General features: G+C 47.5%; 1 protein-coding gene across 2 annotated transcripts in view; it reads right to left on the minus strand.

Annotated features, from left to right (window-relative positions):
• Positions 1 to 19,900, minus strand: part of RNF145 (ring finger protein 145) — a 353,477-nt gene that overhangs the window by 240,574 nt on the left and 93,003 nt on the right. For both annotated transcript variants that reach the window (XM_078653727.1, XM_078653728.1), the window contains exons 3-5: positions 15,969 to 16,077; positions 15,755 to 15,846; positions 13,299 to 13,534 (exon numbers count right to left, since the gene is read on the minus strand). In XM_078653727.1, coding sequence (XP_078509853.1) covers positions 13,299 to 13,534; positions 15,755 to 15,846; positions 15,969 to 16,077 — 437 coding nt within the window. The remainder of the gene's footprint in view (positions 1 to 13,298; positions 13,535 to 15,754; positions 15,847 to 15,968; positions 16,078 to 19,900) is intronic.

Below are 19,900 nucleotides of genomic sequence, written 5' to 3' on the forward strand. Positions count from 1 at the left end.
TACAGTAAATGACAAACCGCTTCCATTTAGCTGCATAGCAGGCTCTGGTAGTGGGCTTTCTTGCCTCCCGGATGATGTCCATGCATTCAGGAGGCAAATCAAGGTAGCCAAATTCTAAGACCTCAGGAGCCAGATCGCCAGGTTGAGCTGTTGCGGATCTGGATGCTGAATGTCGCCACGGTTCTGCGTCAAAAGCCTGGGTGTGAGGTGCAGCCTTTGATGCGGTACCACGGATAGTTCGAGAAACGTGGTGTACCATGGTTGGCGTGCCCACGTTGGAGCAACCAGGATGAGCGTCATCGAGTGTTGCTTTAGCTTTCGTGCCACCAGCGGTATTAAAGGTGCTGGGGGAAAAGCGTACGCAAATTTGCCTGACCAGTTCATCCATATCGCATTGCCCTGCGACTGTGGGTGCGGGAACCTGGCGGCAAAGCTTTGGCATTTGGCGTTTTCCCTTTTCCCAGGTCTATCTCTGGATGACCCCACTGCTGGAAGTACGGGTGGAGCACTGATGGATGCATCTCCCACTCGTGCATTTGGTGGCTGTACCTGCTGAGCAGGTCCGCCATCTGATTGTCCTTGCCCGGGAGGTGTTCCGCCATGAGGAAGATGTTCCTCTGAATGGCCCACTTCCACATGCTCTGAGCCAGATGAGACAACTGTGGAGAGTGTGTACCTCCCTGCTTTTGAATGTAGTACATGGCTGTCATGTTGTCCGTCCGGATCAACACGACTTTGTTGCACAGATGTATCTTGAATGCCTTCATTGCCATGAAGATTGCCATCAGCTCTAGGTGGTTGATGTGCATCTTCTTTTGCTGTGTCGTCCATAGTCCCTGCACTGTGTAGTGGAGTACTTGAGCTCCCCAACCCTGGAGAGAAGCGTCCGTCGTTAGGATGATCTGTGGAACAGGCTCCTGGAACGGTCGGCCCTTGCAAAGGTTGTGTGGATTCCACCACTGCAGAGAGTTGTATGCCCGACCGGTCACCAACACTAGGTCTTTCAACTGCCCGTGAGCCTGATTCCACTAACGCGCCAAGCACTCTTGAAGCGGACGCATATGTAGTCTCGCGTGCGGGACTATGAAGATGCAGGAGGCCATCATGCCTATCAACTGCATGAACACTCTTGCCTGAAGCGAGTGTTGCGGTCTGAATTTCTGGATCAGCAATTGAATGCTGTTGATCCTCAGTGAATTTGGCTGTGCTGTGGCTGCCAGAGTGTTTATTGTCACGCCGAGATACTGCCGCACATGGGCGGGCTTAATGTGTGACTTTGGATAATTTAGTGAGAATCCCAGATTGTGAAGAAGGTGAATGGTGTGGGACATGTTGGCAGCGCACTGCTGGGCCGACTTTGCTTGGCCAAAACGCCTTGAGACCCTCTGGGTGAGTAGTGCGCTTTACAAATGCATGAACTTGAACTTGAACTTGAACTTGAACTTATAAGGGTAGACGTGAACGTTCTGTCTCCTGAGGTGCGCAGCCACTGTCGCCAGGCATTTTGTGAAAACCCTGGGCGCTGTGGTCAATCCGAAAGGGAGGACCTTGAATTGGTAATGCTGATTCTGAATGGTGAATCTGAGGTATTTTCTGTGTGACGGATGTAGTGGAATGTGAAAATATGCATCTTTTAGATTTAATGTTGCGAGGAAATCCCCTTGATTGAGCAACGGAAGAACCTGTTGCAACGTGAGCATATGAAAGTGTTCTGAGAGAATGTACTGGTTTAGGGGCCTGATGTCTAGTATGGGTCGCAGGGACCCGTCTTTCTTTGGGATCAAGAAGTACAGGGAGTACACTCCCGAGCCTCTTTGTTCCACTGGCACGAGCTCGATTGCCCCTTTTTGCAGCATGACGAGCACCTCTTGCTGCAATAAGTGCAATGCTCTGTTGACATAGGACGGTGCTTTGGGGGGATGTTGGGTGGAGTGGGTGTTAACTCCAGACAATAACCGTACTGGATAAGTTTTCTGACCCACCTGTCTGTGGTGATGGATGTCCAGACTGGCAGGAACTGTTGGAGTCTCCCCCCGACAGGTGTTGTATGGTCGGGGGCAGTGACAAGGCGTCACGGTTTGTTGGCGGCGGAGGATCGGGAGTTGTTGTTTCCACGACCTCGGCCCTTGGCGCTGTTGCCGCGATATCCTCCTCTACTCTGCTTGTTGTAAGAGGTTTGTGCACCATTTTTAGTGTACTGTGTTTGCTGGGACATTTGGCCTCTGGAAACACCTCTATTGCTTGAGCGACGAAAAGTACTACCCCTGAACTGCTGGGACTGGAGAGCCCCCATAGACTTCGCAGTCTCGGTGTCTTTCTTGATTTTTTCCAGGGTGGTGTCCACCTCAGGTCCAAATAGGTGATCAGATTTTACAGGCTGATTGAGGATGGTGGTCTGTATCTCCGGTTTGAACCCGGAGATTCTGAGCCAGGCTTGACGCCGCAACATTACACTGGTGTTAATGGCCCTGGCCGCGGTGTCCGCTGCGTCCAGTGCACACTTAATAGAAGCATTTGAGAGGAGTTTCCCTTCTTGGATGAGCATCTCAGCTGCCTCCTTATACTCATCTGGCAAGTGTTGTAACAGGGTTTCAAGTGTATCATAGTGTGCCCTGTCATATCTGGCCAAGAGCGCCTGCGTGTTAGAAATATGCCCGATATTGGCCGCTTGAGCCGCCACCCTCTTCCCTGATGCCTCTAGCACCTTAGATTCCTTGTCAGGGGGAGGAGCATCACCAGTAGTCTGTGAATTAGCCCTCTTCCGGGCATTAGAAACAACCAGGGAGTCCAACGGCAACTGGCCCTTGATGTAGGTAGGGTCGCCAGGTGCCGGCTTGTATTTTTTTTCAATTCTGGGGTTTATAACCCTGGCACGTGTGGGTTCTTTAAAAATGTCTGCAGCATGTTTCAAGACACCCTTCAGCATTGGCAGAGTCTTGACAGTCTTTTCAGAGGTGGAAAAGGTATCAAACGGAAAGTCCACTTCAATAGGGTCAGCATGCAGCTGGACGTCGTGATTTTTGGCTGCCCTCTCAATCAGTGCATTAAATGCCGCAGAATCCTCCGTAGGGGAGGTTTTGACAGTATATACTTGAGTGTCCGGGGCAGTTTGCGGATCCCCTGGGTCCCCAGCATCTGCCCATGTGTCATGGTGATCCTCCGGATCAGTGTCGGCAGGGTAGTTGTACTCCTCATTGTCCCCTTCCCCAGCTTCCACATCTGAGTAAGTGGGCGAGATTGGAGCAGTGTCCTGAGCACGTGGAGTAATCAGTTCAACAAGAACTGGGGAATCCGTAGAAGCCTTTTTCCTCTTCAAAGGAATTGTGTAGGACTCCATAGGCTGTGCCGGTGTGATCTTTCGCTTGTAGATGGAAAGTTTACCGGTGTCGGCGTCGATAAAGTGTTCCGACTGCTCCTCCAGTAGGGGTTGTCGATGCTTTGTGCCTACAACTGCAGGGGTAGGCTTCGGCCACGTGGACACCGTCCTGGGCGCGAACGCCTTCGGCGCCACTTTCGGCGGCAGTGTGAACTGGATCGGCGCCGTCGACTTTTGCGGCTTGGCTGCGGGCTTCGGGGTGGAAGTATCCTTCGGTTCGACCGCGGAAGCCTTGTCCTTGATGCGTTGCAACGAGTCCGACACCTGCTTCGTGAAGGATGCGGATGGTTTCGTCGACGAGACAGGTGTTCTCGATCCACCACCATGTGCAGACTCGAGGGCGACAGTGCTTCTGGCCTTTTCGGGCCGACGTGCAGGATCGACAGCTTTCGGAGCTCTGAGTCCTCTGTCTGTGTCGACGGCCTTCGGCGCCGACGGTTTCGGGTTGGCGGCCTTGACAAGCGGTTTCGATGGCCCAGTCTTCGGCTCAACGCCCTTGAGCGACTTCACCGGTTCGACAACCTTCTTAGGCTTCGACTGCACCGACCGGTCTGAAGACGTGGAGCCGACCAAGGCGACAGACGCTTTCTGTTTCGACGGCGCCTCTACCACTTTCTGTTTCGTCGAGACCGAAGCTTTCACTTTCGGTTTCGATTTGACCAATGGCGGCTCCGTAGAAGTGTCCGTAGCCGGGCCCGGAGGCGAGACCGTGGATCTAGGTGCAAGATCTTGGGTAAGGCCATGTGGCGATCCCTCGACCTGAGCCTTAGTAATTGTTCGAACGGGGCATAGCTCTTCACCTGAGCTATCTTCCGTGGCCCCATAGGCCTCATTGTCGTCTCCTACCTCGTCGACGACGTCTTCTGTGTCGAGCATTTCGACGTCTGCGTCGTAGTTGGAGTCGATCTCTGCTGCTGGAGTCGAAATCGGCTCTCTATCTTCCTGCTCGTCTGCTTTTTCCCCCTCGAAAATGTTCACCGGGTCAGGGGCCGTCTGCCGGGCCTCCTGGCGCGCCGAAGTCGAATCGTCTTCTTGGAGCGAAAACGAGAACGAGCCATACAGTTGGCTTCATCGTGATCTGGCGACAGGCACTTGTTGCACACCGGGTGGACATCGATGTGGGGATACTTCGTTTTGCACACAGGGCATCTCTTGAACGGGCTCCGTTCCATGATGTGTCGTCGAAAAAGTCTGGCTGCGTTGACTGGGCCTCGAGCACCGAAGAGTCACGCGACTCTTCTGGATGTCCGACTCGGAAACTGAGCCGGAACAGAGCTGGGCACCGAACGCAAGACAATACCGACGCTATAGGAAAGGCCTTTGGGCCGAAAAGAAAGTTTCTATCGATTCCGAACTTGAGTGATCAAATATGTATCCGAACCCAATGGCGGAAAAAAACAATCTGGGGATGGAATCGATGCCCATGCGCACTGTAGTCCAGGGGAGGAGCCACCTATCTCGTGATACTTCGAAGACTCTTCCAGGACAACAATGTGCAATCATCCGGACCCAACACTAGGCGGCGATCTATGCTATAGATATGAATTCAGCAGCCCACATGCCTCGAACAAAGTGTGTTTTGCTTTTTGGTAACAAATTTGAATGCACTTAACAATCCACCTAGCAATGCCTGCTCTTGAAATAGGATTGCCCTTATGTGGAGGAGAGAAGGACACAAACAGCTGTTTTGTTTTACAAAATGGTTTGGTCCTATCAATGTAGTACAGAAGCGCTCTTTTAACATCTAACGTATGTAGCGCTATTTCAGCAACCGTTTGTGGTTGAGGGAAAAAAACTGGTAACTCAATTGACTGAGATGGAACGGTGAAATGAGCTTTGGCAGAAACTTAGGATTTGTTTTAAGAACTACTTTATTATGGTGTCGTTGTATAAATGGTTCTTGAATTGTCAATGCTTGTATCTCACTTACTCTTGTAAGTGAGGTAACAGCTACTCGGAAAGCGACTTTCCATGTAAGGAATTGTAATTCACACTTATGTAATGGTTCGAAAGGAGGACCCATACGTCTAGTTAGAACAATATTTAGATTCCACACTGGAGATGGTGGTATTGTGGGAGGAATTATTCTTTTAAGTCCTTCCACGAAAGCTTTTATTGCAGGGACTCTAAATAAAGACAAATGTTGTCTGTTTTGGAGATATGCTGCTATAGCTGCAAGATGTAACCTAATTGAGGAGTACGCTAAGTTAGCTCTTTGCAGATGTAAGAGATAACATATGTTTTGTATGGAAGCATCTAGAGGGTTGATGTGGTTATTAGAACAATACACAACAAACCGCTTCCACTTTGCTGCATAACATGCTCTAGTTGTAGGTTGTCTTGCTTCTTTTATAACATCCATGCATTCATTAGGCAAGTTTAGATATCCAAATTCTAAGACCTCAGGAGCCAAATCGTTAGATTGAGTTGCATTGGGTCTGGATGCACAATCTCTCCATGGTTCTGTGTTAGCAGATGTGGGGAGAGTTTTAGTTTGTGATGTGGTACTACTGAGAGCTCTAGTAGCGTGGTGTACCATGGCTGTCTTGCCCACGTTGGTGCTATGAGAATCAATGTTAGAGAATGTTGCTGTAGCTTGTGCACCACTAATGGAATTAGTGGGATAGGCGGAAAAGTGTACGCAAATTTGTTCGACCAATTCATCCATACCGCATTGCCTTTGGACAATGGGTGTGGGTATCTGGCGGCGAAGCTTGGGCATTTGGAGTTTTGGTGAGACAAAAACAGATCCATGTCTGGTTGTCCCCACTTTTGAAAGAATGGTTGAAGAACTTGATGATGAAGTTCCCATTCGTGTATCTGTTGTCTTGGACGACTCAGACTCAACAGATCTGCCACTTGATTGTGAATCCCTGGTAGATGTTCTGCTAGCAGAAAAATGTTCTGAGGAATAGCCCACCTCCATATGCTCTGCGCCAGCTGGGAGAGCTGTGTGGATTGTGTTCATCCTTGCTTTTGAATGTAGTACATTGCTGTCATGTTGTCCGTCCGGACTAGTACAGCCTTGTTTGACAGGTAATGCAGAAAAGATTTTAAAGCTAGAAAGATCGCTAGTAACTCCAAATGATTTATGTGGAGTTGCTTTTGTTGCACTGTCCATGTACCTTGTACTGTGTGCGTTGTTAAATGTGCTCCCCATCCCGTGAGAGATGCGTCTGTAGTTAGTATTATTTGTGGAACAGGTTCTATAAACGGCCGGCCCCTGGAAAGATTTTTGGTGTTCGACCATTGCAGAGAGCGATATGTCCGGACGTCTACCACCACCAGATCTGTTATTTGTTGTTGAGCCTGATTCCACTGCTTTGCTAAAGTAAAAAAGTAAAGTAAAGTCCACATTTGTAAAGCGCACAATCACCCGTAAGGGTCTCTAGGCGCTGGGGGCCGTCGGGAAGATTAAGCGAGCTATTGCCCAGAGTCACATGGTGCTGGGCTACCCTGCCGCCGGAGCCGGGGATCGAACCGTGGTCCCCAGATTCCAGCGTCAGTCGCCCTGGCCGCGGCGCCACACCTCTCCCACGCATTCCTGTATGGGGCGCATTTGTAGTTTTGCATAAGGCACTATGAAAATGCAAGATGCCATCATCCCTATGAGTTGCATGAACACTCGAGCTGGTAGTGAGTGTTGTGGTTGAAATCGTTTGATGAGATTTTGCATATTTTGTATCCTTGTTGGGTTGGGACACGCTATTGCTTTGCCTGTATCTATTGTTGCCCCTAGATACTGCTCAGATAGGGATGGCTGAAGATGTGACTTTTTTGATTTATTGTGAACCCCAACTTCTGCAACAAGCATACTGTGTGATGCATGTGCTGTACACATTGGCTGTATGACTTGGATTTTATTAGCCAGTCGTCTAGGTATGGAAAGACATGAATGTTTTCCCTTCTTAAGTGTGCTGCTACTACAGCTAAACACTTTGTGAACACTCGAGGTGCTGTAGTTACTCCGAAAGGAAGCACTTTGAATTGATAATGCTGACCTTCTAGTACAAAAGGTAGGTACTTTCTGTGGGATTGATGGATGGGAATGTTGAAGTAGGCGTCCTTGAGATCTAGTATGGCAAGGAAGTCGTCTTTCCTTAGTAATGATAGAACTTGTTGTAGTGTGACAATATGGAAGTGGTCTGATTGTATGTACATGTCTGAGTGTTTCGTCCCTCTTGGGTGTGAGAAAATATAGCAAATACACCCCTGTGTTTTGATGTTGTATTGGGACTAATTCTATTGCATTCTTTTGCAACAGAGATTGTACTTCTTCTCTTAAGAGTATGAGATGTTCTTCTGACATGGGACGCTGTCTGGGTGGTATTGCAGGAGTAGACGTGAGCTCTAGACAATACCCCGACTGAATTATTGGTCTCACCCAGCTGTATGTGGTGATGGAGTTCCAGACAGGTAGGAACTGTTGTAGTCTCCCCCCGACAGGAGTGGAATGATTGGGAGGGAGTGGAGGGAAGTCACTGTTTAGGATTGGAGGCAGAGCGGGTGTTGTTACCTCTGCCCCTACCTCTAGGATTGTTACCCCTATATGCTTTCGAAAGGCAATCGGTAACGGGACCGACGATAAACACATCAGAGCCCGATGGCGGAAAAAACAATCTGAAGATGGAGTCGATGCCAATGCGCACTACAGACTAAGGGAGGAGTCATCCAACAGACAAAAAAACTCTTCCTAAACAAAAACAAAGTGTAATCATCCGGGCCTACCACCAGATGGTGATCTAATGCAAAAGTGTGTGGTCTGCAGCCCATATGCCTCGAACATAAAGTTTAAAAAAAAAACAATAAGTAATCTAAAGTTATCAACGGTAAGCCCATTTTCCTCTTCTCAGGAAGTTTGGCATGAATCTGTCCAGTTTCTGGATTAATCACAATCTCCTTCTGTTTCGGATCTGAAGGTGGAATATTGGTCTGAGGCTCTTCAGTTGAAGTACTTTCATTAGAGACCGGTTTTGGTGTCAAAAGGTTTCGCTCCTAAGTTTTCGCCTCTGCAGATGTAGCCTTATAGATCGGTGCCACAGGAACCAGGTGTTTGGATTTTGACGAAGAAGGTTTCGGGTCGGCACCGGCGTGGGGACAAGTAGACTCCGAACCAGAAGGCTGTTATTTATGTTTCAGTGATGAACTCGAAGGCGGGGTGCTCAAAACCTTTTCTCAGTGCCGACCTTGGCCCGAAGGAAGAGGAGGGACCGGTGCCTTTTTATGGAGGAGATTGTAGGGGAAGGAATTCTCTTTACTCACGATCCATTGCCCTGATGTGAGGTCTTCGGCATCGGAGTCAGCTTCAGACATGGAGACGTGATCCTCCTCCATTTCAACTTCCTGCGCTTGTGTTTCTTCGTATTCGGACTGGTCTCCTAGGAGATCAGGCGCAGAGCCACATTGCTGGTATATTTTGTGACGTCGAGCCCGACCGTCACGGAACGCCTTCTTCGATCAAAACGACCGACACACTTCACAGGCCCTCTCGTCGTGTTCCGGGGCTAGGCAGAGGTTGCACATTTCGTGCAAGTCGGTGCGCTGAAACTTAGCGCGACACCCTGGACAGAACATGAACGGAGCCTGCTCCATCGACTGCTACCGACCCCGGTGTGGGTAGGCCCAATGGCCTTCCACAAATCTTCCGATCGAAGGTTTTTAAGAGTGAACGATACGCGGAGAATAGGAAACAAGATCGATAAACAATACCATCTAGAGAAGTGGATTGCGCATCGAAGGGGGTCCGAAGAAACGGTGCAGAACCGGAGCGCAATAATTCACATCCGAACCAGATGGCGGATTTTGTGGTAGAGATATTCAACTGGTGCAACTCTAAGAGGGACACAATGAATGTCTTTCATGTTGTGGCTGGTACAACAAGCATTTGTAATGCAATAGGTCTCGCATTTGCGAGAGTTTGAGCTATTGGCATTGTAAATGGCAATTCCTTTAATTTTTGTCATTTACAATGCCAATAGCTTAAACTCTCGCTAATGTGAGACTTATTGCTGCAAATGCTGGTTCCCTTTCTTAACCCCCACTCTCCGTTTTGCTCTCCTCAGGCTTATTTACAGTGACTAGAGCCAGCCGATGCTCTGATAGCACCCTAAGCGCAAATACATTTGCCACCCTCGCTGCTGCTCATGAATAAAATGATGCAGCAGGGGGCCCCTTTTCACAGGTCAGTCCCTGGCTTGCTATATTCAAAGCAGTGACATGCCTCTGAAAACAAACCTCTTTGCCCTCACCGGCTCATCTGAATCACCCATAGCTTAGCTTAGCTCTGGCAGGCCAAGGTTTTTGTAGGGCTGAGGAGGGTGTATTGATGTGTGGTGGCAGGGGGTGAGAGGTAGATGGGAGAATAAGAAAGGGAGCTGATAGGGTGTTTAAAACACCAACCACGGCACTTTAAAAACGATTAGGCGCTTTAAACTCAATCACTGGAGCCAATGTAGAGGTCATTGCTGTTTACAGGAACCCAATGCAGAGAGGTTCATGAGTTCCTCTGAAGACTGGCACCCTGTGCTCAGCTCGCCCATTCCAAACTCCGGCCCTTTGGACAGGTTTCAAGGTGGTTCCTTGTATTTTATGGAAGAAAGTACCCGGGCCCCCAAGAAGAGGAGGGCCGCAGCAGAAGAATACTTATTTTCCAAGCTCCACATTTTAAGGGTCCTACGCTCCATGCTGCAACAACTATTTACAAATGTTATAACAACTACCATATTAATTAATGACGAGGCTTCTAACACAGCTAATACCACCAGAGGCACCAGATTCCGGATCTGCTATGTACTCACTTTCCTTGCAGGATGCTTTTAAAAATTAGAAACAGGACCTTATTTTATGAAGGGCATGCTTCAGTTTGTTGACTTGGACCACTCAAAAACTTCTGACATGTCTAAAAGTACCTCTTTACTGAACAAAAAAGCTGTCTACATTCAGACCTAAAAAGGGTATTGCAATATGATGCAGGTTTTGCAGCCTAGTGTAGCATTTCTCTTCTGCTCTACAACTTCTCTGTGGATTGAAATCTAATTTTCAAGTCAGATTATTAATTTGATTCAAAGTAGAATAAGGCCTTGAATTCCAGAGGCCTGCTATGTACACAGGCCAAGGCTTTGGCATGGGTGCTGCCCAGGGAAGGGCACCCTGCACAATGTGGTGTCACCGTCTTGACAAGTAAATGTGCAAAGTTTGGCAGTGGTATCTCTCTCCCGTCAGAAATCAATGTATAAACCCGATACTTTGTGCAAAAGTGTCCCTATGCATAGGACCGACCTTTTCTCAGACAGAGACCCAGCAAAACTAAATTTGGCACCCCTTCTGATCCTCCTCCCCATCCCTTACCCACTGCATCCCTCCCATTGGTGATGATGATGATGGGGTAGGGGGTCGGCGGGTCGGCTTTTGGGCTCACAGATCTTGTCTAGCAAAATAAATTGGAGCAGTGACCGGCTTGTGATGACACATTTGGCCCTTGGTCCCGGACCTGAATCCCCTATTCAGTTGCTCAACTGGAACAGAGTCCATGGGAGGTGACAAGGGTGAGGGAAAGGGGAGTGTAGATAAAAGGCATCAGAGGGAGGTGGGTGGGTGGGTTTCTTGCCGCACTTACACTGCAGCTGCCTTACCTGGACAGAAGGAGGACAGGAGATGTGCACGCCGCGTGGCTGTATGTGCGTGTACACCTGCTGAAATCGCTGAAAGCTCTGCGCGTGCCCATCTCCTGTCCCACTTCCAAGGCAAGTCCCTAACAATAGTGCTCGCTGGTGACAGCGCTTTCGCGCTGCTTACGCCAGGCTTGACCTAAAAAGGGGGAGCCTGAAGGCAGATATTTTCAGTGATCAGGAATTTCAGCAAAAAGCCCATGGTGGAAAAGTAGGGATTTTTATTTTTGGCATTACAATTACTTGTGTGCAAAATTATTTTTGCCTTTTTTTTGTCACATGAACTTTAACCAGGTTCCCAATTTTCAGCATTCTCACTAAAGAGATGTTTTTCTGAGGGGGTGAGACAATTTATCTTACACCGCAAGATCATTTTCTATCCAATAAAATCCAGTCTTGCTATGAGATGCACAAATACTTTCGTAAGCACGTTTTCCTTTCTAAGAGCTATTCTAAGATGATGATTAGAGAATCGTGCTGTTTTTGTTAAGTAAATCTTTAGCAGAACCACACAGCGATCAATAAGAATATTTCCAACATATATGCAACAAATTGTTGCAAAAGCCACAATTTTCACTCAAATGTGTCAAAGTCCCACATTTGTAATCTTTGCACATTTTTCCATAGAGCTTTGTAAGCAATGCAATATAAAATGTTGTACCTGAAAACTGCTTCTTCTATTGCCACCCCTCATCACTCATCCCTCTTCACAGTGAGACCTTTTAATCTTTTAATCAGTCTACTTCTGTCCATCAAATCCCCTCATTCCAGTCCATCAACTTCCTTCATTCCCTTAGGAAGTTTCAAACACATTCTGTACCTAGGCTGTATTCGTCCAAATCACCTTGGTAGTAAGCCTATATTTTATTTCAGCCACAGTGTCAGTTTAACTTGGTTGCTTCGTGAGGATTTGGATAACTTTGAGGAATTGGTCTTTTGCCCAAGAAGAGTGGGAGATGTTTCCATTTCTGACTTCATACGTTTGCATGCCGCTACTTTTCTGCAATGATTTTAGTCCTTTGTACTATCACAAGCTGTGCCAAAAGATATTGCTTGTAGAAATATGGGCTGATGCTACTGTTTTTATGCATTTTTTAATTTTGATTCTGAACTGTCATCCACGAGACTGTATTAATGTCAGACTTGGGTTTGTGATGTATAGCTTTATTTGGTTTATGCATGCTTAACTCTGTACCTTTCTTTGCAGTCTTTCTGGTGAAGTCATACTCCTCTTTCAACAGCACAAATGTATTTTTAATAACCTCTGCTGACAGTCTTGATACAGCTGCATCGTACCTTACAAATATCACAAAGAAATACATATTTGCTTGACTATAATCTGTCTAATGCCCTGTAACATCAAATGTTCTATGGCAAGGATATTCATACCCACTGCATGTTCCTTTGTGTCAGTTAAACTCAAAGAAATAACTAAATGTATTTCCGGTTGTTCTACTTCTACTTGTCCGTGAGACAGACAGAAAGAGGCAGCTATACTACCAAATTACCAAAGCAAATCTACGGATGCCTTCAAAGAAAGACAAAGGCAACAGAACAACTCTTTCTGAGAAGGTATGGAATTATTTGAAATTCCCAAATATTACTGAAAGAATGAGTTGTCATAATACACCTCCAGGCAACCATTCTGGCAAAGGTTTTGCAATCGGGAAGACAATGAAGATGCCCCTACCCTAACTGGTCTACTGTGAGCACACTACAGATGTGGCATATAACCTGAAAGTGACTGTACTGCAGCCCTGATGGAACGAACTGCCTTCGCTTCAATGACGTATACAAGAAAGTGATGGAAGGAATGCTTGAATTCATCTCAGCCATGATAATTACTCGGGCTAACATCCCAATCCATAGTTATTTTGCACACCTTGCCACCTCCCAGTAGAGCTGGGTCAATACGGATTTGCATATGGCTGGGTCCTAACTGAGGTGGCATGGTGGGTGAAAAATGAAGGACTGGGATGTATCAGAGTGATTGCCAATGGCTGGGATTAATTCAAGCATTCTATTCATCACTTTGTTTTTGATGCTTCCTCTTTAGAGCTAGCCAAAGTGGAGAAGGACAATCAGATATTAAATCCACAGAGTGAGAGAATGCTCAGCTACTAAATAGTCACGAGGTGCTGGCTGAGAAGGCACACCCTTGACCGGACCATCTTCGCAGCTCCAATTCAATCTAAAATTCATTTTAGTTTTCCTTCCCAGCCTTGTAAGATTGACCCTGATAATACAATTCTTACCTGGACCAGCTCTCTATAGGCAGATTTTGCAAGGTTAAAAGGCACAAGGAGATTGGATGCCAAGAAATACAGCACTTCCAAGCCAGTGAAAATCATGGCAAATTTGTTGATGACAACAATGGTTTCCAGTGGAACGAGGCAAAGACGGGCAAGGAGTGGGAGCATGTGAACTGAAAAGAGCCAAATCTGCTTTGTCTTCATAACACAGGAGCAGAGAGTACACACAACCATTTGACCTGGAAAAAAATAAACAACTTGAGGTTAAAAATAAAACATACTCAGTACATTATGCAAACTAAAATGGGGGCTATACAAACACAGAGTGTACCCTACCCACTTATAGTGCAGGTTAGGCAATAAAGTGCAGTACAAGCCAAAACAATTACACAACGTTTATGAGCAGAAACATTAAGTGAAGTTTACATGAGAGCGAACCAACTTAACTTCATTTATTTTTATTGGAAGGGATGTTATTTATCTGAAATCTGGCAATTTGAGGCGAAGAAGTGCATTACAGCCAAGCAAGAAGAAGCATTAGATATGCACAGTTATAGAATGCACAAGTGGAGAGCTTACAAAGCACTAGGATAACATGATCTTCACAGCCATACACGTACAACCCACATACACACCTAGCACAAACCTACCAGTGCAGCGCATACCATAAAAACAAATAAGGAACAATGAGAATACAAACCATCATACATCCAACTCTGGCTACACAATACTAGGGCAACAAAGACTGCACAACACCTCCTGTGCTAATATTGTTGAACCCCAGCTGCAGAAAGCAGACAAAAGCAGTTGTGAGACCAACCCTAGATGCTTGGGAAAGCAACCTTACAAAGCCTGTAAGTTGAAGGCTCGCCAGGTGGTTTATGTTCTGGCCTTGCCAAGATCAGCTTCTCAGACCTCCATATAGCAATGTTCTGATATCTGGTTCAGGCTTAGCAGAGAAGTATTCTAGACAGAAGACACTCAAATGTATTGTTTCTTAAGCAGCACCATACTTTCTTCTTCAGTCCTGGTTCATAGTCATTAATCTTGAAACGAAGAACATCAAGAACGTTGGTCATCACTTCCTACACAGGTGTGCACAGCTTCTTAAAGGGAAACCCTGGATATGCTACTGTGGTCCGCTTATATTAGGTTTTTGGAAGCTGGCCGAAATTAAAATGTCCTGTCAAATCCAATGTAAGCCCAAAGACTATTGGAAGGAACCTATCCTCTCTAAAGGAGTTTTCGTTTCAGTAGGGCACAGCTCTATGCCAACCCATTCTAAGTGAAAATATCCCTCTTATTTTGTTTACTGCTTCAAGACTCTTGCCTTTCACAACACAAAATTCTTATGTGCAGCGATGCCCCTGCCTTTGCACCATCCCTTTATTCAGGTGTTGCTCTGATCATCCCTCTATCATATATATTGCATTGCGCAGGCTTGCTCTGAAAAATCTTGGTGGTCTCAGACTGTAGAATCTGAGTAAAGATATGGTATTACCAGCACCGGTTTATAATTCCTAGAGTTCAATAACTTTGAAGGATCCTCACAAACTTGACGCAAAGCAAAACCATTACCTTCATGGAGAAACAATAAAGCACACATTAAGAAGCAGTGAAAACAAGAGATTAACAATCCATGAAGAAAATGTTCAAGTATAACGGTCTATTGTTCACAGTCATCATTTAGCAATAAACACATTCATATCCATACAAACAGAGTCGTGCAGTAATGCCAGGATAAAGGGCTAGTCATGCATCAGAAAAGTGAATTCATGGATTGCATCCAATCCAAAGGTAATTTGGAACCGTGCACGAAGAGGGCCTGGCATTACTGAAGACAAGTAAAATCATCAGGCAAATGCAGCCATGCCACAGGAGCGGTCTGCCGCACCTCAGTGAGGTCTTACATAGTGTGTGAGAGGACTGGTCATGCTAGGTGACATTAGTGCTCCTCAAAGGGAGAGATACAGCCATGCCAGCAGAGAGATGCAGCCAACACCATTCCAGCAGAGAGCCACCGCCATGCCAGCAGAGAGCCACCGCCATGCCAGCAGAGAGCCACCGCCATGCCAGCAGAGAGCCACCGCCACGCCAGCAGAGAGCCACCGCCACGCCAGCAGAGAGCCACCGCCACGCCAGCAGAGAGCCACCGCCACGCCAGCAGAGAGCCACCGCCACCCCATCAGAGAGCCACCGCCACACTAGTAACGCTTTTGCCAGCAGTTATCTGCACCAGGGCCAGCAGAGATCCACCCTCACAATAAAGGGAATGGCACTGTCACACCATATGAGAGGCAATGCCACCCCATCAGAAAGACACTGTAATGCCAAGGTATACCTGCAGCCATGCCTGCGGAGAGGTTCATGCGGTGTCCGGGGCCCAGCCATGCCCTGGGAGGGACGGCAGACAGAGGAGAAATGTATTTTTTCACAGACTGATCTTCTAATATACTCACCCACGAGAGCGGAAGTGAAGCGGTTCATGGAGAAAGGGTCTAGGTACAGGGGACCTTCATAACCAGATTCCATCTCGCTCCTGACGTAATCTCTGAACAGAAATTAGGGAAAGAAGAGATATCTACTAGTAAAGATGTTCGTTCACCAGAGAGCCACACAATACTCTTTACAAAGTGGATCAAAACCCACAGCAGTCCTCATCCTGATTCTTACCTGGAGATCTGGTGTCCTGCGTAGAGTAGAAAGCCTGTTAAAGAGTAAAGGTAGAGCTGTGCTAGGTGCTGCCGTGGTAAGGTTAGGAGAACAACACTCAGAATGTAACCTGTAAAAATAAATAATACAGGGGGATGCATGTGAAACAGTCATTAGAGAGACTAGTTAAAACAATAATATCCCAATATCCCTGCATGAACCCACACAAAACACAACACTATCACTGTACAATTCACAAACATAACACTATCACTAGAGGACACTACATCAACATACCTATTTCACTGCAATGTTATATTATTATTTTTGTCACAATGCATTCATTATGTAGTTGGAACAGTAGCTTTCACTTGGAGCCTATCCCGATGGCACTCCTGGATAACTCCTTTGAAGAGGAGAGTCAGACCGAAATTCTGAATTTCTTTCAAGCTAATGAAGGGTCCGTTGTCCGTGTGGGAACTACGGGGAAGCCTAAATGTGAGGTATCTGCATTGCCAAACAGCATGGGGTCTGGAAAGCCCTACGTAACCAGCTTGACACATTCCAACGAGAGTTGAAGTCCCAAGAAGAGCACCTGGCGGGAGCCCCAGACGCACAAGAAATAGCAAGCTTCCACAGCAAATTGAACAAATTCCTAACTCTAGCATACCAGGAGTATAAACATGCGCACAAATATGCCTGTGCCAGAGCATATGGGGAAACAGAGGGGCCCACTAGAACACTAGCAGCGAAACTGCACAGTCGCCACACTATGCCAATGATCACCCAGCTGCAAAATAATGTGCTGACCCTGTATGAGGTGGAGGACATCCTAGAAAATGTATTAATTACTTGCCTGTTCTCTACACATCACGTGCCACAACTCCCATAGCTAATAACTTGCGACTTGCGCACTCTGACCTCATCGCCCCAGAAGGGCTCGAGACCACGGTTCCTGGATGCACCCCTTACCCTCGATAAGATCACCGCTGCCATATCGGGACTTGCAAGGCAGCTCGTAGTGATGGATTCCCTGTGGAATTCTATAAAGAACACTCAGCTCAATTAGCAACTCCGTTTTTAAAAGTATACCATGAGGCACGAGAAATGGGTGCACGTCCCAACTCCCTCAAAGATACCCTTATCACACTTTTAAAACTCGGCAAAGCTGCAGATCACTTGGTTCCTACCACCCCCAATAGGTCTCGCATTAGGAAAGTTTAACCTATTGGTATTGTAAATGACAAATTTTGTATTTATGTTTGGTTTTGAAAATAGCAAAATTAATAGCTTTGTCATTTACAATGCCAATAGTTTTAACTTTTGCAAATGTGACACCTATAGCATTTGTTATGCAATATGTGTCGTATTTACGTTACTTACATAGTTTTGCAATCAGTCATCCCCTCTGGTAACCTAATTCTCCGACCAGCACATGCCTGCTTACAGTTCAACAGGATTTTACAATATGCGCATTCAGACGTTTTTTTTATTCCATTCCCTCACTGCCTGGACGAGCCCAGAAGTGCTGGGGTCGGAGGCAGAAAATCAAGGAGTGTGGCAAATCGCCGGAGGGAAGCCGGATGGGGGCAGGAGAGCTGAGATAGCGTGTTAGGGGAGGAGAAGCTGCAGAGCGCACGCTGGGCGAAGCCCTTTGATGTGCTGTGCGGCCGTGAATGCGCGTGCTTGTTTGCTCACGTGATTCACGTGAACTTAAAGAAAACCGCACGAACGAAACCCTTGGTTTCACGAGTTTTTGAGCACTTGAATTCTCGCTCCCTTTGGTCGCGAGACCTAATAAACAATGTCAAAATGTCGGTCTTCCTGGATGCCACAATGGCCTTTACCTCCCTCGAATGGCCTTTTCTGTATGCTGTTCTTGAGTAAATGGGGTTCCCAAGCAGTTATACTCGCTGTATTAAATTACTATACACTGCCCTACCTTCCAGAGTGCGACTGAATGGCCTTCAACTCAACCACATCCGCTGAGCAGTGGACACCCGGCAGGGCCATCTCCCTCCGCTGCTCTATGCTATTGCCACAGAACCACTACGATACAACAACTACATACACAGCGACGACTCAACTTCAGTCACAGTAACGCACAAGTTACTACTTGTACTTGTGTAACGATATATCTGTAAGAGACATTAGTTAGTATTAGATTAATTACCTTAGAATATCCCCAGGAGTCAGACTGGATCCGGAAACTTTTGCGTAGCAGTACCCTTGCGCGTCGGTAGGCGTCGTCTGCGGCTCCGCGTCCGTCGTCGGCGTCGTGGGCGCCGTGATGACGTCAGAGTACTTAGACGCCGCCTCCGCGTGCTGACGTCAGTTCTTAGTTTAAACAAATTGGAATCCACTCAGAAAGTGGTAGTGATCCCTAAAAGTGATGGGGAGCACACAGTGTTGTTTAAATGCCCCTCACACACCAACAGGCCCCTTGGTGTCATGCTTCATCATCGGGGCCATCGCACCCCTCTACGGGATGCGGCGTGCTACGACTCACGGATACGTAGGAGCACTTGATAGTGAACTATGTGTTTGTGTGTGGTAGGGAAGGGGTGTGAGTAATGAGGTGAGGTGAAAAAGTGAAGGTTAAAAAATACCTGGCTCGTAGGAAAAAACTATTTATTACGTCCTCTTGTGCACCGCTTTCCCCTTCTTAGCGCCCACGTAAACAACAAAGAGTTGGTCATCCACCCGGAACTGGCGTGTGCGATCCAAGTAAAATGAGAGCGCACGTTTTGGGTCCAGACGGTGGAGCCGCTCTTCCTCTTTAGAGGGATGCGGTGGCGGGAAGAAGGTTGGCAAGGTGATAGACTGCCCGATGTGGAAGGCCGTGACAACCTTGGGCAGGAAAGATGGTTTAGTACGCAACACCACTTTGTCCGGGTGGACAGAAAGGAAAGGTGGAGTACAAGAAAGGGCCTGGAGCTCACTCACTCTCCTGGCAGAGGTGATGGCAACCAGGAAAGCAGTCTTCAGAGTTAGAAGGCGGAGAGGACAGTTGTGAAGTGGCTCAAAAGGAGCGCACATCAGAAACGTAAGAACCAGGTTCAAGTCCCACTGAGGCATCACAAACGGAACAGGAGGGAATGTGTGTGTGATGCCTTTTAGAAATCTATTTACAATAGGGGACTTGAACAAAGAAGGTTGATCAGGCAGCCTTAGAAAGGCTGAAAGGGCAGAAAGGTAGCCCTTGATAGTGCCCAGAGCAGAGCCCTGCTGGGCAAGAGAAAGAAGGAAGAGAAGAACCTCAGAAAGAGGGTCAGCAAGAGGATCCACAGCCTTTGCTGTGCACCATGCCACAAATCTGTTCCACCTGCAGGCGTATACCAACTTTTTGGAGGGATGCCTGGCTGCCAGAATGACGTTACAGACTTCAGGAGGCAAGTCAAATGGCCTCAACTGTCGCCGCTCAATCTCCAAGCATGGAGGTGGAGACTGGACAGGTTCGGGTGGAGGACCGTCCCCTGTTGCTGCGACAGAAGGTCCTCCTGAAGAGGCAGACGAACCGGGGGATCGACTGACAGACTGAGTAGCTCTGGATACCAGTACCTTCTTGCCCAGTCCGGAGCCACAAGGATGACTTGGGCACGGTCGCGCTTGATCTTCTTCAGCACTCTGGGCAGAAGTGGTATAGGCGGAAAGGCGTACAACGGACCGCAACTCCACACGCGACGAAAAGCGTCGCCGAGCGAGTGCCGCCTTGGAAATTCCAACGCGCAGAACTGCTGACATTGCGCGTTCTCTTTGGTGGCGAATAGATCTAACCAAGGCTCTCCCCATCGCTGAAAGAGGCCTTGCGCCACGTCCGAGTTCAGACGCCATTCGTGATCCATCATGCACCGACGGCTGAGCTCGTCCGCCCTGGCGTTCAGAGAACCTGCCAGGTGTTGAGCCACCAGGGTCACGCCCTGGCGTTCCAGCCATTGCCAGAGGCGCAGAGC

This window comes from Lissotriton helveticus, chromosome 7, assembly GCF_964261635.1.
Source record: "Lissotriton helveticus chromosome 7, aLisHel1.1, whole genome shotgun sequence".
NCBI classification, from domain to species: Eukaryota; Metazoa; Chordata; class Amphibia; order Caudata; family Salamandridae; genus Lissotriton; species Lissotriton helveticus.